Here is a 23739-nt window from a genome sequence, read left to right on the forward strand (position 1 = left end):
GTGGTTTAGTTGACTGCCACTATCGACACGCCTGTTACGCCATCAATAAAGCATCACTAGCGTACACGCCCTACCCGCACGAACTGCTACAGGGTCTTATAACACGGCTATAGACAGCCTGGCATCGGGTCTACTATGGTTTAAGTACCTAGCACACACCCGCACAACCCACCCTACATACCTTTCGCCCAACCGTCTAGCCGCCCGCCGACGCATTCGAATGAACCTCCTCCGATAGAACCTCCAACTCCGATCCTAAAGCTTTGACGACAACAACAACAACAACTTTGCCGTCTTGGTTCCATCATTTCCATTGTTCAAACTGCAACGGCATCTACGGCTTGTTAGTTGCTTTCCTGTATATCAAGTCGAATAAGGTATTAAATTGAATAGTATCCTTCCCAATTAATCCATCTCGACCGACGTCTCGTTTCACTCCTGTTCCCAAGTTCCCAAGTTCCCACGAGTAATTTTTAAAGGCGGAAGAAAAAAAAAAGTTGAGCGCGTGGCCAAGGTCTCGAACTCATCAGAAAACTTCAACCGCCGCCGTGCCTCATGGCGTAATCCATGGCAGAACGAAAACCCTCTGCTGCCAACCCGCGCTCTCGATCGGCAGTCGATAACGATCCTCAAGCGCGACTTCCTTCTATTACAGATTTAAATCTAAACTTGAACTTGCGATCGACCGCTCCTGCCTCGTCGCCGTTCTCCTTATCCCCCAGGTACGATACACATACAGTTCCAGCATAACAACATACATCTACGTACATACCTACCTTCTCCTACACTCACATACATAACCATAACATACACCTTACCTACTCAACCTACACTATACGATACCTTGGTACAACACAACGAGTACCACTTTATTTTTTTTTCTCCCGTATCAGGTCTGATTGCTCTTCATCAACCTCCTTCAATCAGCCTAACAGTAACCTCCCCGTTGCCTACCATCGTTCCTCCTCTTATCACATTTCTACTTTGTTGTCAATTGTTCCCTCCTTAGTCCTTTATCGCCGATACGTCTAGGCTAGTGCCTTGTGGTTGACGGGCACATTTTCGAGGGAGGGGTACGAGTTCTGGTCTTTCAATATATTCATATTTGGATGGATGCCTCGATTCGTACCTAAGTACAATACCCTCTTTGTATTGTTGCCCCAGTCACAGCAATCCATCTCCAGCCAACGTCGTTGGTTGCTATGCTAGTCGTCATAAAGGCAGCCAAGTACAGCTCATGACAAGTGTAAAGGTGCATTTGACGGTGCTTGCAAAGCGTCGACATATTTAAACCTAAATCTCGTTACTATTGTTACGAGAGCCGTCCCACCGTCAAAGCTTCCCGCTTCCCGAGGCCAGGCTTATCAAAACCCTCTCGCCTTCTTTTGAAGTCTCTCTTGCACTCTCCACACTTATTTTTCGAGTTACCCTACTTACCTATTTACCTCTTTACCTCTTTACCTATTTTTATTTCGCATACCCCCCCAGGAACTACATACTCATGTCTTCCAGAGTCACACGCTCCTCTGCGCGCAACGCAGCGAGTCAAGGAGCATCACAGGGAGATATTAACTCTCCCCAAGCTTCTGTTGGCCATTCGCCTGCAACCGCCGGAAATAATACAAGTACGAACCAATCCGCTCAACCCGTCCAATCTTCATCGAGACCGACGTCCTCGCGAAAGAGAAAGCCAATATCGGGTGAGAATAGCTCGCCAACCCAGCCTCCACCGAGCGAGCCAGCTGTATCGGCTCGTCGATCCAAGCGGCAGAAAGTTTCAGAGCAAGCTCCACAAGCTCCACAACCTCCACAACTTCTACAACCTCCAGCTGTACCTATACCTGTTCCTACTGCTACACGTAAGCGGAAAGGAAAGAATACGGCTTCTATGTCTAGCCCAGCAGGGTATGTTTCGCAAAGCGCCACTTTAGTATTTTAAATGCATAACTGATATTAATATTTGCCCACTGCAGTTCTGACCCACCCCCACCCGCCAGGATGCAGGACTCTACCAATTTAACTTCAGCCTCGTCAAGCCGCAAGTCGAGTCGCAACAAGAAGAATAGCCAGGCAGCCCAAGGTATGAAATAGCCCTACTACCATGTCAATGCGTCCAATTGTATACTAACTTTATGAATAGAATCTCCTGCGACAGGTGCGTCTAGCTCTACGCGCCGCTCGAAGCGAACATCTAGCAACCATCCGCCTCATCCTGACCAAGATACTACTATGACGGGTACCAAGGATCACGAGGAAGAGGAGGAAGCGCCACCCCCTCCGCCGCCACCTCCGCCCGCGCATGATCCCGACGAAGACAATAGCGACGATAATGACGACGATGATGATGAACCCCATCGCCATTACGACGACGATCCGTTTGGCGGATTCGGTGTGCCTCCGGGATCGGGATTATCCAACACTCTCAGGGCGCTGACTGGTATGATGTCTGGACTATCGTCTAGGCTACGAGATATCCTCCATCACCTTCGACAGAAAGAGGACCCGTCGGCACAGCTGGTGGCTCTGCAGGAGCTGGCTGAGATTCTTCTTGTTTCCAACGAGGATAATCTGTCGGGGCATTTCTCCCCCGATGCTTTCGTGAAGGAGTTGGTGACCCTAATGCAGCCCAATGAGATTACCGGCGAAGAAAATTCGGAGATCATGCTTCTTGCTTGCAGATGTCTTGCGAATTTGATGGAAGCTCTACCGGCTAGCGCTGCCAACGTGGTTTATGGTGGCGCTGTCCCAATTCTGTGCCAGAAGCTCCTAGAGATTCACTATATTGATCTCGCAGAGCAAGCGCTGAGCACATTGGAGAAGATATCTGTCGAGTATCCCACAAGCATCGTCAGAGAAGGCGGTTTAACCGCATGTCTTACTTACCTAGACTTCTTTCCTACGGGCACTCAACGAACTGCTGTCACGACTGCTGCCAACTGCTGTCGCAACATCCCGGAGGATTCGTTTAACGTGATCACTGGAGTTATGCCAATTCTCCTAAACGTGTTGAACAGCAACGACCAGCGAGTTGTAGAACAAGCATCGCTCTGTGTTACTCGTATAATCGAGAGTTTCAAATATCAGTCGTCGAAGCTGGAGCAGCTCGTCAGTGTGGATTTGTTGAAAGTCATACTGCGGCTTCTGGTTCCCGGAACCACGAACCTCATCAGCGCCAATATTCACACCCAATTCCTCCGGGTTCTAGCTATCACGGCCCGTGCAAGCCCGAGCTTGTCGGCGGAACTCTTCAAGTTAAACGTCGTCGAGACTCTCTATCAGATCCTTACGGGTGTCTCTCCTCCTAGTGAGACGGAAGACGTCGCTTCGAAGCTTGATAGTGTGGTTATCATGCAGGCATTGATCCATCGGCCACGCGAGCAAATTATCGAGACTCTTAACGTCGTCTGCGAGTTGCTCCCAGGCCTGAAGTGGACTGACGGTTCGGGCCTCCCGATCCCAGCCGATCTTGATATTGCTGAGTCCGTTACCCCATCCTCGTTTGGGTCCCGTAAGAAGTCGTCTAATGAGAAGAGACTCGAGCTGCTCGACGAGTGCAAGGACCAAGTTCGAAGATTCGCGTTGATCCTCTTCCCTACGCTGACGGACGCATTTTCAAGCACGGTAAACTTGAGCGTCCGACAAAAGGTACTCACTGCTCAGCTGAAGATGCTATCGAATTTAGATAAGGATATTCTCGTCGATGCCCTGAAGGCTGTTCCCTACGCCTCGTTCTTGGCCTCTATACTATCACAGCAGGATCATCCCTCGCTTGTCATGTCTGCCATTCAGATAACGGAACTTCTGCTGAACCGGCTGGATGACATCTATCGCTACCAGATTTACCGTGAAGGGGTTATTATTGAGATCATGAAGTTGGCGGCAGATCATCAAGAGCCCGAGAACAAGGCGGCTGAGACACCGGCAGATCATAGTATGGCATCTGGAGACGAAGGAGACAGGGTCTCGATACATAACGGCTCTGGAGATGAAGAGGAGGAGGACCATGAAGAGGAGGATGATGATGACGAGGAGAACGACGACGAGGACCAAGAGAATGATCATCATGACGACGAGATGTCCGGTTCGCCTGCTAGTTCTGACGGATCTACTATGTCTATTGATGGGCCGCCTCGACCCTACGTGGGGGATATCCCATCTATGAAGACCCGCATCGCCGAGACCGCCAAGAAATTCTTAGAGACTCACGAAACAGAAAAGCATAGTAAATCCATGAAGAAGAAGGCCAAAAAGATCCTGGATAATCTTGAAGCTCTTGCTTCTGGGATTGAGGGATTTTACCTCCGAAGAACTGCCAAAGATCTATCTCCTAAGAATGGGGCCGTCCTATTTGAAAAACTAGCATCCTATTTCGATGCTGACGTCTTGGACAGCGTTACAAGCGCTGAGCTGCTCTCTTCAGGGCTCGTGCGTGTTCTAGAAGAGGTCTTTAGCAACCCCGACGAGATGCTAGCAAATGCCGCACGAGCCGCATTCCTCGAGGTCTTCATGGGTCGTTATGTGAGTTCAAAACCGAAGACCGCAACCGCAGATTCTCCTGCGACACCCTTCAGTATCTTGATCCACAAACTTCAAGATCTACTTAGTCGGTCGGAGCACTTCGAGGTTATTACCGTCCACCATAGCACGTTTGATGGAAATCGCAGCAGCGCGGCCTCCATGTTGGCAAAGCAGATTAGACTGAGACTAGTTGCTGACGAAGACTCCGACATCCCTCGCTCGTTCCGCAGTATCAATGTCCACATCCATGCAATTGCAACCTTTAAAGCTTTAGATGATTGGCTACGACCTCGAATTAGCCTACACGAGCGCCCTCGTGGCCCGAGACCCCGTGACGGATTATCTCGAGCTCTCGCCGCGATGGCTAGCTCGGCAGGATTATCGTCAGCCGAACGCCTCGCTGAGCGGTTGGGATCAAGCTATTCGGCTCCTCCACCTCCGGTCCCGAACCAGGCTTCCGGTTCTCATCAGCCGCGGAGATCTAAGTCAAAGCAGCCGGGACAGTCCGATACCCCGTCTACTCCGGGTTCGGTAGCGGGTTCTGGCCGCGAGAAGGCAATTCTCCGCAGATCGGCGCGACGTCAACCAGCTCAACCAAGCGAGTCTCATAACCCCGCACCGCCTCCTCCGCCGCCGGAAGATGACGAGGATTTGCAAAATGCATTGGAATGCGCCGACGAAAAGCCGATCACCGATGAGGATGAAGAAGTTGAGGCTGCTGATAGTAGTGCTCTCGATGCTATAGTTGGCGAGTTGGACGAAGATATGGAAGATGCCCCTGCCCGCGAACCATCCGCAGTGAACCTAGTGGAGGCGGCTGGAGGGAAGATCACGGCCAGGAAAGAAGATGGAACCCGGGTCCCTACTCCAGCTCAGACTGGCGGTACCAATCTTCCAAGTCGCAGCGCGCCACCTCAGCCCCCAGTATCGCAGCAGAGCACGCCAACCCCAACTCCTAGCGCTCCGTCGACCTCTCGACCACTTTCCTACGCAGCTGCCATCCAAGCCGTACCCCAAGATTGGCATATCGAATTCAGTCTTAACGAGCGGGTCATTCCAAACGAGACGACTATTTATCGGGCTGTTCACAACAACTCGTCGCCTCCTGACGATCACGTTAACCGCAGTGTTTGGTCAACCATGCATGTTATCAAGTTTCGTCGTGTGCCAGGGCCTCCTCCCGCGGAACCTATCGGATTCGGGCCTTCATTTGACGGCGCACCTGACGTTAACGGTGTACCTGCCTCGCTTACGAATAATCCTACAACGGCGTCCATTCTCCGCCTATTGAACATTCTACACGATCTCAATGCCAACATCGATGATATTATAGTGGAAAACAAGAACACTCTAAAATTGAATGTTGAGCCCTTATCACAATTTGTCAATACAAAGTTGACTGCCAAACTCAATAGGCAACTGGAGGAGCCTCTCATAGTGGCTAGTAACTGTTTACCGAGCTGGAGCGAAGACCTAGCCCGACTATATCCGTTCCTCTTCCCCTTTGAGACCCGCCACCTGTTCCTGCAGTCAACATCATTTGGCTATGCGCGATCTATGAGTCGATGGCAGAATGCGCAGCTGGAGGAGACGTTGCGCCGTGACCGGCGTGATGACAACGTATTCCTTGGCCGGCTTCAGCGTCAGAAGGTACGAATTTCGCGATCCAAAATTTTGGAATCAGCGTTGAAAGTGATGGAACTTTACGGCAGTTCGCAGAGCATTCTCGAGGTTGAATATTTTGAGGAGGTTGGGACAGGTCTTGGACCTACTCTCGAATTTTATTCAACTGTTTCCAAAGAATTTTCCAAGAAGAAACTCAGGCTCTGGCGCGATATGGATTCCAACGACTCGGACGAGTTTATCTCTGGCCCTGCTGGATTATTCCCTCGGCCTATAAGCGATGACGACTCAAGCGCGAACGTAATTCTGCAGCTGTTCAAGATGCTTGGGAAGTTTGTTGCAAGATCTATGATCGATTCGCGGATCATCGACCTTAACTTCAATCCCATCTTTTTCCGTATCGGTGAAGGCTCTTCGAGCGTAAAGCCATCTCTTGGTGCCGTCAAGATCGTAGACCCTGGGCTAGCCAATTCACTTAAACACATCAAGAAGTTTGCTATGGCAAAGAAGGCTATCGACGAAGACCCTAACCGTACTGCTGCACAGAAGGTCGCCGACACTGAGAAGATTGTGGTGGATAACGGAACATTAGAGGACCTAGCATTGGACTTCACGTTGCCAGGCTATCCCGAAATTGAGCTCATACCTGGCGGGTCTCATATCCCTGTTACCATCTACAATGTCGAGTCATATCTCGATAAAGTCACTGATCTAACTCTAGGCCGCGGTGTTAAGCGTCAGGTCGAAGCGTTCCGCACCGGCTTTTCCCAGGTATTCCCGTACTCTGCCCTAAGCGCGTTCACGCCGGATGAGTTGGTGGCACTATTCGGTCGCGTTGATGAGGATTGGTCTCTAGAGAGTAAGTTGTGTTCATTCATGAATGATATCAGTGAAGCTAACCTTTTTTTTTTTTTTATTAGCTCTTATGGACTCCATAAAGGCAGATCATGGCTTCAACATGGACAGTAAATCCGTCAGAAACTTGCTTCAGACAATGAGTGAGCTTAGTCCTGCACAGCGCCGTGACTTCCTGCAATTCACTACTGGCAGTCCAAAGCTTCCTATTGGAGGTATGTATTACGATTCCTTATCTCGTCGATGTGTTTCTAACCGTAGCTACAGGTTTCAAGAGTCTGACCCCTATGTTCACTGTGGTGTGCAAGCCTAGTGAGCCGCCCTACACATCTGACGACTACCTTCCAAGCGTTATGACTTGTGTCAACTACCTGAAGTTGCCCGACTACAGTAGTATCGATAGCATGAGGCGACAGTTATTCACTGCTATCAGGGAAGGTCAAGGTGCCTTCCATCTGTCCTAAATATCTATATCTACCGGTATAATGGGCAATGAGAAAGCGCAATATTATACGCGTTAATATTGCAGTACATGGATGGCATTGATGAGCAAAATGAGGCATTGATTTATTTATTTCCCCCCCCTTTCGCCTCCCTAGCGCAGCTGACTAGGGAGCGGTTGTTTTTTTCTTGGCAAACCAACCATAATTCCTTTCTGATGCCCCATCGTGACTCTTGACAAGAAGGAAGTTGGCAGCAAGCACAAGAGAAATATGGACGGGTTGCGAGAGGACTTTGTCTGATGCATGGAAAGGTTGTTTCGGCGTAGGAATGAAACATGATTCCCGGCAGGATTTGGCATCAGACTGGACAGCCCTGACAGAAGGCTTAGTGCTTACTTTGTTTTATTTTCGCAAAAGGAGTGGCTTTCATCGGTAGATAGACTGGCCAATTTGTCTAGGTATTGGCTCACAACTCGTTCGCCCTTGTGCTTTAGGTAATAGTGATTTGCTACTTTGCTACTTTGCTACCTTTACGGTCTTGTGTGATAGCCCTAATAATGAAATTTCCAATATCTATAGCTAATACATGTCGAGCAAATGCTTACTTCGGGCATATACTTTCGTCTTAAACCCCTCCTAGCCAGAGCATTTGAAAATAATGCAGATTAAACACTGTAACTTCATTCTTATAATTTAGACCCCGAACCAGCTGCAGATCCACTCTTCCTCAGCGGCGGACGACCGACATTATCTAGGAACTTCTCACTTAATGTCGTCTTCTCCTTGACTGGCAGCTTGACCCACTCCTCATACTCACGCTCCTTTTCTCGCCACCGCACCATCTCTTTTCCTATCCACGCCGCTGCATGTTTCGCGCATTCATCCGGGATCTCCATCGGAAATAAGTGGCCGCGGCCTTCTAAGACGACCTGGTCCACCCGCCCCAGCTTAAGACCACCGCTACCCCCATCTCCAATCCCACAGGTTTCCGTTTTCAACTTGCGGCCTTCCGGAGCGCCTAAGTCGCTGTCTCCACCAAAGACCCAGAGCACAGATGGCCGCACCTCAGGTATATGCTTGAGGATGCTGCCTCCTTCGGACCGGTAGAACGGGAACACGCTGGCCGGATCCCGAAGTTGATCCTGCACGTCCGGGTCGAAGTCCGGGGCCCCGTCGCGGTCGACTTCCCGGGTAACTGGGTCGAGGTACGGCCACAGCGGGCGGAAAAAGGTAAATACCTCCTGGTGCTTCGTCGTGCGCAGGGTTGCCCCGCCGTCTTTCTCGGGGTTGGGGAATAGCGCGGTGGGGGTGTCGCGCACGGCATGGGCGATCCAGGCGTCGAGGACGCGCGGGTCCCAGGCCCGGTAGAAGGGGCTGCGGCGGAAGGAGTCGGCGGCGGCGGCGCGGGAGGGCCAGGTCTCGCGGCGGAAGGTGGAGGCGCGGGCGGGGGATTTGCCGGGGCCTCGGCGCTGGAATGTGAATTCTGTTACGGTCGGGTCGAGCAGGACTATGGTGGTGAGGAGGCGCGGGTGCAGCAGGGAGAGCTTGGTTAGCACGGCGCCGCCGAAGGAGTGGCCTACGCCGACGATGGGGCGGGGCATGGAGGCGCGGAAGACGTTGGTTAGGTGGAGGAGGTCGCGCGCGTGGTCGTTCCAGGAGGGGTCGTTGCCGAGGGTGGTCTCGTTGATCTGGCCGCTGTAGCCTTGGTTAGACACGTCGGCGATCCAGACGCCGCGGATGCGGAAGCCGTGCGCCTTGGAGCGGGCGTGCAGGTCGGCCCATAGCGGCTCGTAGAGTTCCTTGGGGAAGCCGTTGGCGTGGGCGCCGAGGATGGTCACGTCGCCTGGTTGGGGGGTGGGGTTGTCGATGGGGGTGTATTGCTTGATGCTGATGTAGAGGATGTCTTCTTGGGAGTTGGACGTCGCGCGGGGGAATTCGCGGATGTGTTGGGAGGGGATGGTGTGTTCGGTTATGTGGAAGGGGAAGGGGTTGGGCGTTGCCATGGTGGGCGAGTATGGAGTGTATGAATGTATGAGTGTTTGGGTATAACGTATGGATGGGTATATTGCCTTTGGATAGATGGTGGTTGATCTCTTGAGACTTGGTTAAGAAGATGGGAGTTCTAATAAAGCCTGGTTCTAATAAGCGGTGGGATATATTGTTAACCTAGGACTGAAAGCATTGAAACATCTAAATAGAGCCTTGTCCAAGGTCTTGTCGTCGATGAGGTAGGTAGGTATTGTTATATTTAGCCGAGGCTGTCCTTTATTATAGCTCCCAAACCAAGAACGCCGGGGTAGATGTCGCTCGTATAAGAAGAAACAACCAATTAGGACAGATTAGGACGGATTAGGACGGATTATTAGCTAGTACTCAACTAGACTGTATTAAGCTTGCATACAGAAAAATACAGAAAATCTAAAGACACGAGTATACGTCTAAATATAATACACAGAGCCAACTTACGGATTTAATGGTTGTGATGGTCAAAGCCGATCGATCTGTTTATGCACAAAAGCTGCAGGGATAATGAATTTACATATACCTCGGCCGATGCAAGGGGCGGGGGTTTATCGCGGGGGCAGATAAGTTGATGCATTTATCAGGTGTAGATGGCATTTCGAGCGGTACTTCGCACTTTAATTAATTGATATGCACTTGACGCGATAGTCACGCCATGCAGTCCACATTTCTACCTTAACCGCGTTCATGACGCATTCCAACCATTCCAACATCTTATCTGCCTAATTAAATGGGCTTGAGTAACAACATCTCAACTTCAACAAGGGAAAATAAGAACTACCTAAGGTTTCCAAGATAACTACTAACTACATCCACTATAATCGACGGAACGCTGACGTATTATCTTATCTGTCTTCAAGCTTTTACATTTTACAACTGATCTAAAAATACTGGGCGCATACTGGGGGAATTGCCCAAAAGGTCCACTTGGCCATTGCGATCATGGCGCCACAGACGAGGTCCCATGGCAACCCATCCAAGCCGTCAGAGGGCAAATCATACAGGTCAACTTCTGCAGCCCCCAAGCAACTATTATTTCCTGAGCGTCAGCGGAATGTCAAGACGTATGGGAAAACTTATGGAAAAATACATAGACGTCCTCGCGCTCCCAAAAAGGAATTAAAACAGGGTACACTAACCCAGATGGATTTCATATCGCCATCAATGCCTAAGGATTTACTCAAGTCTGAAGATGAAGAAGACACCGAAGATGATGATGAAGAGCCCGAACCCCCCGCGCCTGTAAAAGCAGTTAAATCCAAAAAGAGGGCCCGAGTATCTCGACGCAAGACTGCAGGAGACGAACTAGTCAAGAATGAGAACCCAAGAGATACCAAAAGACGGAAGACTTTGGGAGATGCACCCGGCTCAAACCCGTCGAGTAGCTTCCATACCCAGACTTTAACTCAATTATTGACAGTTCAGGGTGACAATGATGATGAGGATTGGCAAATCAATGACTCGGAAGATGACGATACTGGCTTCATACTGGAGACTCCTAAGAAGGCAAAAGAGCCTGTCCCTTCCAAGGCCAATGAGCCACAGTCTGGAATCAGATCCTCAGTTCCAAGTCTCGTCGAGTCTGCCACCCCAACCAACCGTCGGACGAAGACAGTCATCCCATCTTCTACATCGCCAACGACACCGATGATGATGCGATACAGTCCGGCACCGCACAAGTCACCTCTAGTGGTTAAATCTGCCAACTTGACAGGTCCTTCTCCTATTCTTAAGAAGATTAGCAAGACGTCAAGGGATCGAGTGATTCCAGACTCGTACAATACGGTTCTTAGCTCACCAACTGTACGAGCCCAGAACTCTGCCATCAAGGCCACACCGGTCAAGAAGACTCGTTTCGAACTTCCTGAGGATAAAGAAAATATCACGCCAGGAAGGACTAAACCAAAGAGTCCAAAACCGCTGAGGAAGACACCGGCCCGGCCAGCCCTACGGGAAGTACCTGATTCCGATGACGATATCGATGGAACGGGAGACGTCGAAGATGAAGATGAAGATGAAGAGGCCAGTACAGAAGACGAGAACGCTCCAGCAGAACGAAAGGTAGATGAGGTCCCGTCAGTAGATGATCCTGAAGAAGCAGAAACCTGCTACGGCGTTATCGGAGACGAAACACAGGCCGAGCTCCTTTCTTCAGCGGAAGAAATCAATCGCCAGCTTGAGGAGAGTGATTCCGCAGAGTCAAGTCGCTCACGCTCGGCTACTCCCACGCCAAACCCAAAGAAAATACGTGTACTTCCTAAAACACAGGTTGTAAATAAATCTACACCTTCTCCGGTTTCTGTAGCAGAGAAATCACCGACGTCGTATCCACAGAAAGGTCAATCAGACGAAAGTCCATCGAAGGCACAAACTCAGATATTTACTCAAGGACTCGAAAGTCAACGACTCCCCTTGGAAGTCGTTCATGCTCTTGGCCCCCAGACTGACAACTCTGATATCATGGTATCTCTTCACCCTGAACCCTTAGCAAAGATACTCAACGGCACGAAGAATCACGAATTCAGGGTCTGGAAAATACCACCTACCGTAACCCGCGTCTGGATTTATTCGACCAGGCCGTTCTCCGAGCTGAAGTATATGTGCACTCTTGGCCCCCCTAAAGTACCCGGAGAAATCGAGGACAACGAAGGGGTTGGAAATGTCGAGTTCAACCAAGGGAAAGCCGTTGCCAAGTATGCATACGAGATACTCCAGGTCTACGAGCTCAACGATCCGGTTCCCCTCGACGAGATGAAGAAAAAGGGCTGGGTAAATGCTGCCCCGCAGAAATACATATGGGTTCCTCCTGCAGTTATCGGAGAACTTACGGCGAATTTGAAATGTGCTCTGTTTGGTGAAGATGAGGAAGAGCAAGAAGCAGAAGCAGCGTTGGTGCCAAGCAGTCCGAATGTTACTGAATCACAAGAACTCACAGCCCAACTACAGGATGATGCTGAATTCTCAACCCAGCATCAAGCTGACAACGTGGGCGAAGTGATTGTTTCGAGCCAGTCTACGCGTAGATCTAGTGGCAGAGGCAAGAGGACTCAACCAGAAAGCAACCAGGGATTTGCAAAGCCCACGCCGCCTAGATTACAGTCAGGTTCTTCAATTCAGTCACTGCCAGCACCTCCGAGCCAGAGAACACGCAGTACCGTTAGACCGTCGCAGGCTACTACAGTCTCAAGTCCAGCGCTATCTCCTGAGAGATTACCCCCTCAAATAATATCCATCGCCAGCGACTCACCCGCCGCCAATCTGCACAGCAGCCCGACGGCGTTCCGGCATGCGCGAGATCACTCTCTAAGGTCCTCGCAGTTCCTAACGCGGAGCCAGATATTACCGGATAGTCTGATACACGACGAGATTCAGGTGCCGCCGCCCATTGTATATGATTCTGCAGATGAGCAGTCGGATTGATGAATGATGATAAAAACTGCATTGACGTATGGCGTGTTTGTAAGATACTGGATTGGCGTCGTTGCATGGATAGGTCATGTTACTTGGCTTGGATGGAAAGGAATGTTGCTAGGTATAGCTTGGAGTTCTAGTACGATAGGGTATGATGCTCAGGTCCGTAGAAGTATTACGGATCAGTCACGTTGTGATATAGCGTTATATAATGATACAAGTATTTCTTATATGGCATTCGGGCTGATACTAAGCCCACAACTCTAGCCTAGCAGGCATTCGGTTCATAAACTAGTACTAGGCAAGAATCAACGTAGCATCCCAATCCGTATCCCTTTACTTCAGCCTACTAATTAGCCAGCCAACTTATAAATCGAAGCACCACAATTTTTAGGTATAAATAACATTAAAGCAGTCCGTCTTCTTAGCCGCAAAACACATACATCCATCTCTGCCCAATCTCGACTATGTTAGGTAGCCAATATGAACATCCCCAGCTAATCAATCTTCGTCATAACCAGGCTCGTAAATGTAGCGAGTCCTCATATTGTAGTGATACATAACCATAGCGAAGATGATTATCGAGAGAAAGCCGCCGGCAAATATCAACGCCAAGGCGCCGTATTGCTCGCCGGTTTGCTGGCCGCTCTGCTGGACGGGCCTGTATCGACCGGCAGTAGTCGGGTCGGCGCCGAGCAGGGGCGGGGGACAGCCGTGCTGGAATATGCTTTTGAAGCTGGGGTCTAGGTCGCAGAAGTTGTGGTTTACGAGCTCGTATCTGTTGCGGAGAGGGGAGGGAGGGAGAGGTTGGTAAGTAGGGTGGTTAAAGGGGGAAAGGAGAGGAGAGCTTACTGTTCACAGGCAGGTCCGTCGGTTAAATGTACGGACAGGCTGCCGTCTAAGTTGGGCACTTCGATCCAGCAGCTGCTGCGGTCGGCGACGAAGTCGCGGCGGATGGCGCGGTTTATGGGGAGACTCGGCATTTTGAATTTATCGGGCAGGGGTGCTTGGCTGTCGCTTTGTATAGGGAGGATCTATATCCTATATATGACTGTTCCGGGATATTGTTTATTCGCGTGTGTAGTGGTAGTAGTAGGAACACCGGCAGTAGAAACGAAGGTGGGTGTGGTGGTGGTGGTGAACAGAATAGGGGTGAGAGTATCAGACAAGAGATCCATGCTTCTAGCTGCTATTGTCTGACTATAAGGTATATATAAGGACTCGTTTCGTATGATGAGTATTGGGATCTGAGTTAAGCTTTGGGTAGTATCAATGCTTAGCGTAGAAGGCCTCATGGCATAGGCACAAGCTTTTGCCTAGGCGTTTGGCTTGGACGTTTTTTGGAAGTGAGGCTTTTGGGGGATTTATATTATCATGGTGTATATATGCTACGGGTTCTAATATATTATCACGGCCATCATATAGGGGGGGTTATAGTTCTACGTGAGTACTAATTGTATATCAGGCTGGTTATTGTCAGGTATCCGGTAGATTCTTAAGCTAATAGTCATGAAGGCTAGTTAAGTAGGACATGTCTAGAAAAGGGGCACGTGGCTGTTAAATAAGGCGCGAACTGGGTACATTGTCTAGAAAGTACATACTGTGGTTTATCTAAGCCGTCTGAAAAGTTGAATATAAAACGGACTTTACTGAGCACGTTTAACTAGTAAGTATCTCCTTGACACTTAGGAGAGGATAAGCATTTATGTATGCGTGTAAATCTGCCATGACAAACAAAAAGAAAGGAAAAAAGTAAAGAAAAAAAGATCCTTTAAATGATGGTTATATTATACTATTTACTATATAAATGTGTGAGTTGTATAAAGTATCAATATGCTTGTTAGATATATAGCGTAGTTTTAAAAATAAAAGGGGAATAAAATTATATATAAAACTATATACTAAAGTATAAATACCAAACAACGTTAAACCTTAATTAATTTGATCTTATACTTCAAAGTACTAATTATATTTAAAACAATCCCCTTTAAACCTATTTCGAAGAATCGTACTAATTTAAACGTATTGTGTAAAGAAACCTTCCTCACAAAATATATACCAATGTCTAACCTAGCTGATTCTTTGATTAGCTAGTTAGAGGATTGCTCTAAGGTAATTAACATGTCAGTAGATAAATACCTCAGCACTTCCATCTAAGCGTTTAAATTCGATAGGAAGCGCATAGATGTGGTACACAGCAGCGTAGTTTGTCCATCACGATGACATCATTGCAACGACAAGGCGGGTGTTATCTATGATTCAACGTAGCGTATTAGTGGCGTTGATTGTGATAGATAAGGAGGGAACATATGATCATACCTTTACGAATAGGCCTATTATCAGGTGTAGCCACAAGCAAGCGTGATAACATATCACATCGGAGCAGATACTACGCCATGTCCTCGTTATTCCAGCAGGCCGAAGCAAACAGCACTGACAAGCCCTCTTCAAGTGAGTTTCAGCGTCTTGGTACATCTACTACGTAGCAGGCTGATACCTCGCAGCCAAGTACGGTCATAGTGCACCTGGACCAGGTAGCGGATTAGACGAGAACCCTGGTACTCGGTCCGCGAACCAGCCCCAGGGAAGTAAGAAAGCTGAGGGTACCACCGACCAGCAGGCTGGGACGGTGAAGAAGTCGATGTCTAATGCGGCTAAGACGCGGAGCGGCATTGGAGGAGAGGAGCAGAGTGGCATTGAACACTTTGAGACGTAGGTACGAGGGTTTGTAGGAAAGTATAGTAAAGTATAGTGCGATACTATTACACCCCCGACTTACAACAGCCTAATAGAGAATGTCGTATGAGGCCTTTGCCACCTCAAGTAAAAATGCACCTGTGCTTTGGTCAATGTTCTTTAATCTAACCTGTACAATAATGTGGCTAGAGTGCCAAATAGTAATAGCGTCAATTGCGTCACAGTTATGTACAAGCCGCCTAACTGGCATCTATTTCTTAGGCTCCTCTTTCTTCTCTTCAGGCTTGGGTGTGGGTAATTTGAAGGTTTCGGGCGTGCGGTTGTCACCAGGACCAACTGGCTCCCAGGCTGTTGAGCCTCCCTCGAAGTTACGGAAGGCTTGCGTCAGCTCTAACGGCTCGGTGACGATGCGCTTCTTCTCTTCGTCGTATCGGATCTCGGTGTATCCTGTCAACGGGAAATCCTTCCGCAGGGGGTGACCTTCAAAGCCGTAGTCGGTCATGATTCGGCGTAGATCCGGGTGGTTGAGGAAGAAGACGCCAAACATGTCGTAGACTTCTCGCTCGTACCAGTTGGCGCCATCGTATAGAGGGGTGACACTCGGCACCGGCGTCGCCTCGTCGGCGTACGTCTTGACTCGGATTCGTGCGTTATGTCTTACGCTCAGTACGTTGTAGACAATCTCGAATCGTTGGTCCCTAGTCGGGAAGTCGACGGCCGTAACGGTGGTCATTTGAGTGAATTCGGCAGCCGTGTTGTCTAGCTTTCCGTCAGCTAAAAAGCTCATCCCTAGGCGGATATATCAGCCCGGAATATGGATGCGTGTCTTACACTTGAGGAACGAGAAGACAGGTATGACGCCGGCGGGAGGGATATATATAACTAGCTCGTCCTTCCAAACGGAGAACTGCTGGATGTACTTGGGCAAGCAGCCCATAAGCCAAGCTCCGTACCGGTGGAGGTCGTCGGCTTTGGTGGAGTACTTGTCTGCAGGGTTGACGATAGGCGCCTTAAGTTCCTTGGGGTGTTCTCGCGGCGCATGCCTCATATTCGGAGCATCCTTAGGCATGTTGACATTTTGACGAGCGGTCGCAGAGATGCATCGGACGGCGACCTGCTCGGTACGGGACGGCAACGGGGGTTTCGCAGGTCGCAGAGCTGAGGCAAGAGCTCTGCTTCGGCAGAGCTTTGTCGCCATGGTCGACAGACGGTGGCAGACGGTGGCAGGAGAGCCAATTGATTGTAGAGAGATTATAGTCTATCGAGGTTTTGAGCTGTCTATCGAGGTTATTCAGGAAGTTCATGACCTAAGAGCCGGGCCATTATCTAAATACAGTGCAAGATAGATCGGGGAACTAGTCCAATCAGGTCGAGACAATTCCCAATTCGCGGAACAATATTAAGGCACCCTCCGACTATCTATCTTGGGTACCTAACCTTAGGTACCTAGGTACCTATTGCCCAGGCTGCCAGGGCACTTGCCTTATATAGGTCATGTACCTCTCTTACCTCATGTACAATACACACGTACCTGCTGTCTTACCTTATGTAGGTACATACCTAACCTAAGCCTTACTAACTTCCACTTAGATGGCATCTGGCCAATGATATACGAAATCACATATTGCCGAATCCGTGACGTAGCACATGACCTTTGTACTTCTAGTTCCCAACTATGTTATTAATAAGTGTTCCTATCCCTCGGATTTACACCAGACCAAGAGAGAAATTCTCAGAAAAGTTGGATGCAGCTTATTGCAGCGGTGAGACTGCATCAAAATGCGCTATTCGTAAACACCTAACAACCGCCAGTTCATATTTAAAACCCCCGCTGTTACCTAGGTTTTGTTTCCGTTTCCTACGGGAAAAAAAAGATAAAGAAAGAAAGAAAGAAAGAAGAAAAAAAAAAAGAAAAAGGTCGAGCACAACTTATGTAATCGGTACCCAGCAATCTGCCCCGGTGCTCTGGCAAACTCAGGTAGCAGGGTACACAGCCTTGAACAACAGCTGAGGCAAAAATCAAAATTGACGCTAAGACGCTAAGCCGTAACAGGCCATTGCAGTTTCCTAGCACGAATCGGGTCAACCTTTCCTCTCGGCGCTCTGAACCAATCTTTCTGCATTAAACCTCCTTTGCCTTTTCAAACCTTCACCTGTTCTTACCTTTACGCCATCACCGCAAACTGACTAACGGTCTGTACCTCACGTCCGCCTCCTCTCCTACCACACGCGACGTTACAGATACGCCAGTCATTTTCACCTTGCCTCTAATCTTCCTCGGTCGCGTTTTCACAAGGGGTTTCGCATGTTTTTTACTCCCGCTATAATATCCATTTCTTTTCACCTGCATAATCACCCGATATTTCAACCCAAACTTGACACATAGACACGACGCACCCTCAGTGCACGCACGCACACACTTGCCTTCGCCTTACTGGTCTCTGGTCTTAGACAATATAATACTCGAGCTGAGCGTCGCTGGTCTAGCCCAGTGCTGGAGCTATTCTCTCAACCAACCACAAGTTTCTAAGCCAACTCTCCACCCAAATCAATATGGCTCCTCAAGATAGCTTCATCGACGATGAGGAGGATACATGGTAAGCATATCCTCCTACACCTAGCCATATTCTCTACATTATCAAGGTAGAAAGCTGACATCTCGTATACAGTCCTCTATGCATAGAAGAGTTCGATCTTTCAGATAGGAATTTTAGACCATGTCCCTGCGGATATCAGGTACGAACTTGGCACGAGTCGTTTTATAATAATTGGATAGGGTACTAATGGCTCTTCACTAGATTTGCCAGTTCTGTTACAATAACCTGAAAAACAATCTAAATGGGCTGTGTCCTGCATGTCGACGACCTTATGACGAAAAGGATATCAAGTGGAAGGTCGTCACACATGAAGAGTATGTTCGTAGTGGAGAGAGAATATACAAGAATGGCGTATGGCTAATTTTATACAGGGAGGCAGAGTTTCGCGCCAATATCCAAAAGAACCAGAAGAAGCGAGCATCGGAACAACGTCAGAAGGAGGTCCAGAAGCGCGAGGCCGAGAAGGAAAGTCGCAAGAATCTCCAAGGCGTCCGTGTCGTACAGAAGAACCTTGTGTACGTAACAGGTTTAACGCCTACCGTACGAGAGGACGAGCTGCTCAAGACACTTCGTAAACCCGAATTCTTTGGTCAGTATGGCAATATCCAGAAAATCTCGATTAGTAATCGCAAATCTGCCGACGGCCAGCCTCAGTCTCTAGGTATCTATGTAACTTTTGAGAAGAAGGATGACGCTGCCCGTTGTATACAAGCTGTGCACGGTTCACATAATGGCGATCGCGTCCTCAAGGCCCAGTTAGGAACGACAAAGTACTGCTCAGCGTGGTTGAGGCACGAGCAATGTGGAAATCGACAATGCATGTTTCTACACGAGCTAGGCGACGAGGAGGACAGCTATTCCAGACAGGATCTCTCGTCTCTGAACAGTGTTCATACCCAACGTCCACTATCGAATGCCGCCTCATCGTCACGTTCTGCATCTCGGCAACAGGTTTCCCACTTACCCGCGGCTATCTCGCAGCCTATGGCCCGCACTGCTAGTAAAGAAGGGTCAGATTCCGGTGACGGGCCTGCCCTGCCACCTTCGGCAAATTGGGCACGCACTACTCAGCAGCGTAGTAGAAGAGGTAGCCACGCCACGAGCGGTGCAGCTTCGAGTCCTGCCATCTCTACCTCATTACCGGTTGCTAGTGAATCAACACAAGAGGCTGTTGAAACCGCGGTGACAGTAGAACCGCCTCCTACAGCTAGCCGGAAAGCAGAGAAGCAGCCAGTAGCCGATGCTCCTGCCAAGTCCGAACCCGCCAGCACCAAACCTGCGTCCGATCCGGAAGATGAGGCGCCTGATTTCGGCGAACTTTTTAAAGTACTTGCCAGTTGCCCTCCTGAGGCGTTTCTACCCCTTAAAAACAAGGATGACTCTTACCCCCCCTTATTCGACGTAAATGGTGGTGCGAAAAGACGAGCTATGAGGGAAGAGGAAGAGAATCGCTTAGGTGACCATGAAGAGCAAGTCGACAACATAGAGGCGTCAGAAGGCGAGCCTGAGAGCGGCAGCCTCGCGCTTGGTGGAGAACCAGAAGATAGAGACCAGGGCCGCGATAATGGCCGCTATGACCAGAGACGAAATCCGACGCAACCTCCGATCCAACGAACTAACACGAGCGAGCTGTTTGGACCAAGCCTATCCGGCTACGCCCAGAACCCCACAGCTATCGGCTCTATTGGCGGCCGTACGATAACGCCACAACAACAACAGCAGCAGCAGCAGCAGCAGCAGCAGCAGCTCTTCGTTCGTCCTCAGGGTAGCTTTGCCGACCAGATGCCGCCGGGCATCTCGCCACAGTCCTCGCTCTTCCAGGGCCAAGGACACAGTCGTCAACAGTCTAGATTTAGCTTTGCGAACGAGAACAGCTCTAGCTCGATCAATGTGAAGTCAACTGCTGACCCGCGGTACATGGCACAACAGTCATCTATGATGCCGTCTACGTATCGCTCGCAGCCAGGCAACCAGCTCTATTCTTCTATACCAGGGCCCCCGCCTGGACTCAAGTCCGCTGGTTCAACGCCCGTTAATGGTGGCATGTTTGGCCAGGGGCATTCGTTTGGAGGATCAGCGTTTGGCGCGGGATCGAAGGATAATTCTAGTGAACTCCTACAGTCTATCATCCGTGGGAGGGGCGCGGGCAGCACCCAGGTCCACGAAGCGGCAAAGCGTGAGTACTTCCCTTTCAGTAATCAATACCCACCCTCCACCTCCTCCACCCCAGCTCCTGCTCCGGCTCCGGGCCTTCTGGCATCGCTCCATGGTACCCAGCCTGGGGCTTTCCAAGATTTCGGACCTAAGCAGAAGAAGAAGGGGAAGAAGCACAGACACGCTAACACTTCCTCCTCTGGGGGGAGTGGCTTAGTAGATCTTGCGGACCCGAGTATCCTGCAGGCGAGAATGCAGCACCAGCAACAGGGAACCAGCACCGGAGTCGGACAGGGGCTGTACGGAGGACAAACCCAAGGTGGGTACAACCCCAGCATGGTATATGGGAACAGCGTATACGGAGGCAGGTGGTAGCTGCTTTGTAGCGCATAAGGAGTATGGCGGCGCGTTTGTTTTCTTTTCTGCTTGGCTTCGCCAGGGGTACGTCAGGGGCGTCTAGGTTTTCGGAAGGGGTCAAGGGAAATAATCGGAATATTCCACAACATTGTTTGAGCGAGCATTGCAGAGAGGCATGGCCCAGGGCGGGTCTAGGTTGCATTTGGCGTCCCCATTGCTCTTGGAAACGACGAGGCTTCGCGGCCAGTGCTTTGCCTTTCAGATGATACACACTTCTTTTCTGGCACTATTCTGTTGTTTGTTCCTCGCATTATTCGGTCATATGGTTACGCCAGGCAAGCCATCGTCGTCTTCCACAAAGTTCTTCATGTACGTTAACACGCAGGTCGATCCTCCAGACCAGGCCTGAGAGGCTGCTCAATATAGCATTTCTTCCTCGTACCCGATGCTCTTGTCATATATAAACTTGTGGAAGACGACGATGGAAACTCCGTGATGCGTCGCCTGCTGTTCCTGTCTCCTTAGTATTGTAGTTCATCGCGTATATTAGTAAGAGTAAGCTAACGTACCGTGTCTCTTAGACGATGACCTTTTACCCCTCGACGAAGTTTCCTCGTCGGTGGATGCTCTTGTTGCGGATCCCGACGTCTCCGAAGAACCCCATTTACCCTTCTTCAAAGACGTAAGGATACCGTCTGTGCCACCCGGGCTTGGACTCGGTCATTCTCACCCTCCGGCGCAACTTAATGAAAGGAGCTCAACGCCCGTGCCGCATGGCCAGGGAAGCCAAAATGCAGCGATATCTGGAAAGTCGCCCGCTATTCCGCGACCCGTGACTCCGCTCATACCTAAAACGCCTGTGAAGCCAGCTTCAACTAAGAAAGAAAGCACTCCTGCAGTCGGAACCGAAGCGAAGAAGAGCATCAAGGAATTGGCGGCAAAGAGTGGCTTGTCAAAGGACATAGCTGCTCAAGCGTCGAAGTCTAAAGGAAAAGGTGTCCTTCAGGAGGAGGATTTTCCAGCTTTGGACTCGGTCAAAGCGAGCTCGCCCCCCAAAGTAACTCCAGCCTTGCCGTCCAAGCCACCGACTACTACCAAAGCGTCCCAGAGTAAGAAGGCTTCAAACGATAATATAAGCAAGGCATCGCCAGCAAAATCCACGCCCACCAAATCTGATAAACGTCCAGTTCCTAGCACGCTTGACATCGCAGCCGCTACGAAGACTATTTTACAACCTTCTGTTAGCGAGACAACAAGTGGAACAGATAAACCTCAGCAAGTCCCTACTGGTATTTCCCAAGCCAGCAAAGCCCAGGGAGCTTCCGCTTTATCTACTCCTACGCCTACGACAGCATCTGTATCTTCTCCCATAGCAAAGGTTGCACCAAAAACACTCCGTCTTGTCCATACACCAAAGGCAGAGGCGTCGCCTATTCTACCCCCCGCAGCTGTTGCGTCGATTCGAGCCGCTGGAATGGCTGGTTCTGCCAATCGACCTGCGACGCCTGCGAGCGAAGCCATCTCTGACACGGCGTCCATCGTTAGCGCGTCAGTGTCCGTGTCACGGACTAGCTCTCCGCCACCCTCGAAGATTGGCTCCGCTTCTGTGCGCGCAACTACGAAGAGTCAGCAACGCAAACAACGTAAAGAAGCTTCGAAGGAGGCCGCCGCTCATATCGCCGAGCCAAAGCCCATCGAGCAAGAGGTAGAGATAGCTCCCATCCTTGGCAGAAAGAAGAAACAGAAGAAAGAGAAAAAGACGACCGGCGTAAGCCGCCCAGACACGCCTAGTGGCTTAGAGCAGCAGCCAGATACACCAGCGCCTCAGAAAACTACTGCTACGGCTCCTGCAGAAGTAAGCGAGAAGACCAGTAAAGCTAAGAACACTAACTCGGTATCCGAGCCACCCAATGCTGCTGGAGTGCAGAAGAATAAGCCGGCTAAGAGCCCTCCCAGGAGCCCTGTCACGATCGACACTTCAATAAGGTTGAATGAGTCGACGAAGACTACGGTTCTTACTCCTGATTACGTCGGCCACGCCCCGGAACCAAAAATAGAACAGCCCATGGACGAAGATGTTGGCGACATTCCTAACCTGCGTGATGTCTTTCGAAGTGTCATGGAAAGCGGCAGTTACGCCGATGCTGAGGCGATTAGTTTCTTCAAGCCCGCGCCCGGCTATCGCTCGGACTTTCCTGGTAACATTCCCACAACATTACCACCGACGCTAAAGACTATCGTCACTAAGGAAGACGAGGACAAGCTCAACGCATTCCAGCCCGTCCAAAAAACGGTGAATGAGCATACCGTACTCCTGACTCCCAACGGAGACTGTCTTCTCAACTTGACCGAGGAAGAAGCAGAGTTATTCCTCGAACTACAAGACCGCATAAGAGCAGACAGCGCTCTCCCCACCGCCTTTTCAGCACCTCGCCACACTCCCGCCACAGGATTCAGCCTGGTTAAGAACCGCGCTGTACCCAACGGGACTCCGTCATACTTCCCCTCCGGACCAGACAACTACCCCAGCGACCCCGTCGGCAAGATGCACCGCGAGGAAGCCATCAGCTGCATCAACCAGCACGTCCTGCCGTCCCTGAATCTCAGCGGCTACAAGACCGGCCCCGGCGGCGGCCCCAGCTCCACCACCGGCCGCAACGTTAATCTTCAGCAGCTGGCGCCGTGGATCTGCCCGTCAGTCGAGAACGCCGAGGAGCGCGGAAAGATGTTTGGAGGCCGTGCGGGCGACGAGTTCGTCGCCGGTGGTGCTGGCGGCGTCGATTATACCTGCCACGACCACGTCCCCGGCGTAAATGCTAATGGCGGCCCGGCTATCGGCAGTGCCCCGTTGATGAGCGTTGAAGATGCGGAGGCGGCGCTTGTCTCTGCCAAGAAACAGCATGAGGTCCTCGATAAGAAATTCAGACAGCTCCAGGCTAGGAACAGGCGCCTCGTAGGCCTACATTGACTGCCTGGCTCCGCGCGCGATCCGTTCGCGGGATATGCGGCGGTGATGGCGGTGTGGGTTGCGAGGGTTGTGGCGGCTGCTTTTGTGGGCGTTG

General features: G+C 50.3%; 7 protein-coding genes across 7 annotated transcripts; 4 read left to right on the plus strand and 3 right to left on the minus strand.

The window, feature by feature from the left end:
- The first annotated feature begins 1382 nt into the window (after positions 1 to 1382).
- Positions 1383 to 7512, plus strand: F4813DRAFT_98194 (uncharacterized protein). The gene is made up of 5 exons (XM_049249103.1): positions 1383 to 1905; positions 1974 to 2080; positions 2141 to 7000; positions 7062 to 7211; positions 7264 to 7512. The coding sequence occupies exons 1-5, from the start codon at positions 1502 to 1504 to the stop codon at positions 7458 to 7460; spliced, it is 5718 nt and encodes a 1905-aa protein (XP_049104066.1). The 5' UTR covers positions 1383 to 1501; the 3' UTR covers positions 7461 to 7512.
- A 438-nt stretch (positions 7513 to 7950) lies between these two features.
- Positions 7951 to 9925, minus strand: F4813DRAFT_98139 (putative toxin biosynthesis protein). The gene has a single exon (XM_049249102.1). The coding sequence runs from the start codon at positions 9440 to 9442 to the stop codon at positions 8126 to 8128; it is 1317 nt and encodes a 438-aa protein (XP_049104067.1). The 5' UTR covers positions 9443 to 9925; the 3' UTR covers positions 7951 to 8125.
- Positions 9926 to 10150: 225 nt separating this feature from the next.
- On the plus strand, positions 10151 to 13225 carry F4813DRAFT_343478 (uncharacterized protein). The gene has a single exon (XM_049241541.1). The coding sequence runs from the start codon at positions 10404 to 10406 to the stop codon at positions 12879 to 12881; it is 2478 nt and encodes an 825-aa protein (XP_049104068.1). The 5' UTR covers positions 10151 to 10403; the 3' UTR covers positions 12882 to 13225.
- Positions 13226 to 13373: 148 nt separating this feature from the next.
- F4813DRAFT_396788 (uncharacterized protein) lies at positions 13374 to 13978 on the minus strand (the record flags this gene model as incomplete). The annotated part of the gene is made up of 2 exons (XM_049247865.1): positions 13725 to 13978; positions 13374 to 13650 (listed from the first exon to the last, which is right to left on the minus strand). The coding sequence occupies exons 1-2, from the start codon at positions 13853 to 13855 to the stop codon at positions 13374 to 13376; spliced, it is 408 nt and encodes a 135-aa protein (XP_049104069.1). The 5' UTR covers positions 13856 to 13978.
- A 1290-nt stretch (positions 13979 to 15268) lies between these two features.
- F4813DRAFT_384819 (uncharacterized protein) lies at positions 15269 to 15588 on the plus strand (the record flags this gene model as incomplete). Its single annotated transcript, XM_049246157.1, has 2 exons — positions 15269 to 15323; positions 15377 to 15588. 2 exons carry the CDS (start codon positions 15269 to 15271, stop codon positions 15586 to 15588), a joined length of 267 nt encoding a protein of 88 aa, XP_049104070.1.
- A 231-nt stretch (positions 15589 to 15819) lies between these two features.
- On the minus strand, positions 15820 to 16767 carry F4813DRAFT_384820 (uncharacterized protein; the record flags this gene model as incomplete). Its single annotated transcript, XM_049246158.1, has 2 exons — positions 15820 to 16328; positions 16401 to 16767. 2 exons carry the CDS (start codon positions 16765 to 16767, stop codon positions 15820 to 15822), a joined length of 876 nt encoding a protein of 291 aa, XP_049104071.1.
- Positions 16768 to 18021: 1254 nt separating this feature from the next.
- F4813DRAFT_98225 (uncharacterized protein) lies at positions 18022 to 20943 on the plus strand. Its single transcript, XM_049249104.1, has 4 exons — positions 18022 to 18166; positions 18239 to 18305; positions 18368 to 18480; positions 18538 to 20943. The coding sequence occupies exons 1-4, from the start codon at positions 18123 to 18125 to the stop codon at positions 20693 to 20695; spliced, it is 2382 nt and encodes a 793-aa protein (XP_049104072.1). The 5' UTR covers positions 18022 to 18122; the 3' UTR covers positions 20696 to 20943.
- The last annotated feature ends 2796 nt before the right edge of the window (positions 20944 to 23739 follow it).

This window comes from Daldinia decipiens (genome assembly GCF_022478715.1).
Source record: "Daldinia decipiens strain CBS 113046 unplaced genomic scaffold F4813scaffold_2, whole genome shotgun sequence".
Classification (NCBI taxonomy): Eukaryota; Fungi; Ascomycota; class Sordariomycetes; order Xylariales; family Hypoxylaceae; genus Daldinia; species Daldinia decipiens.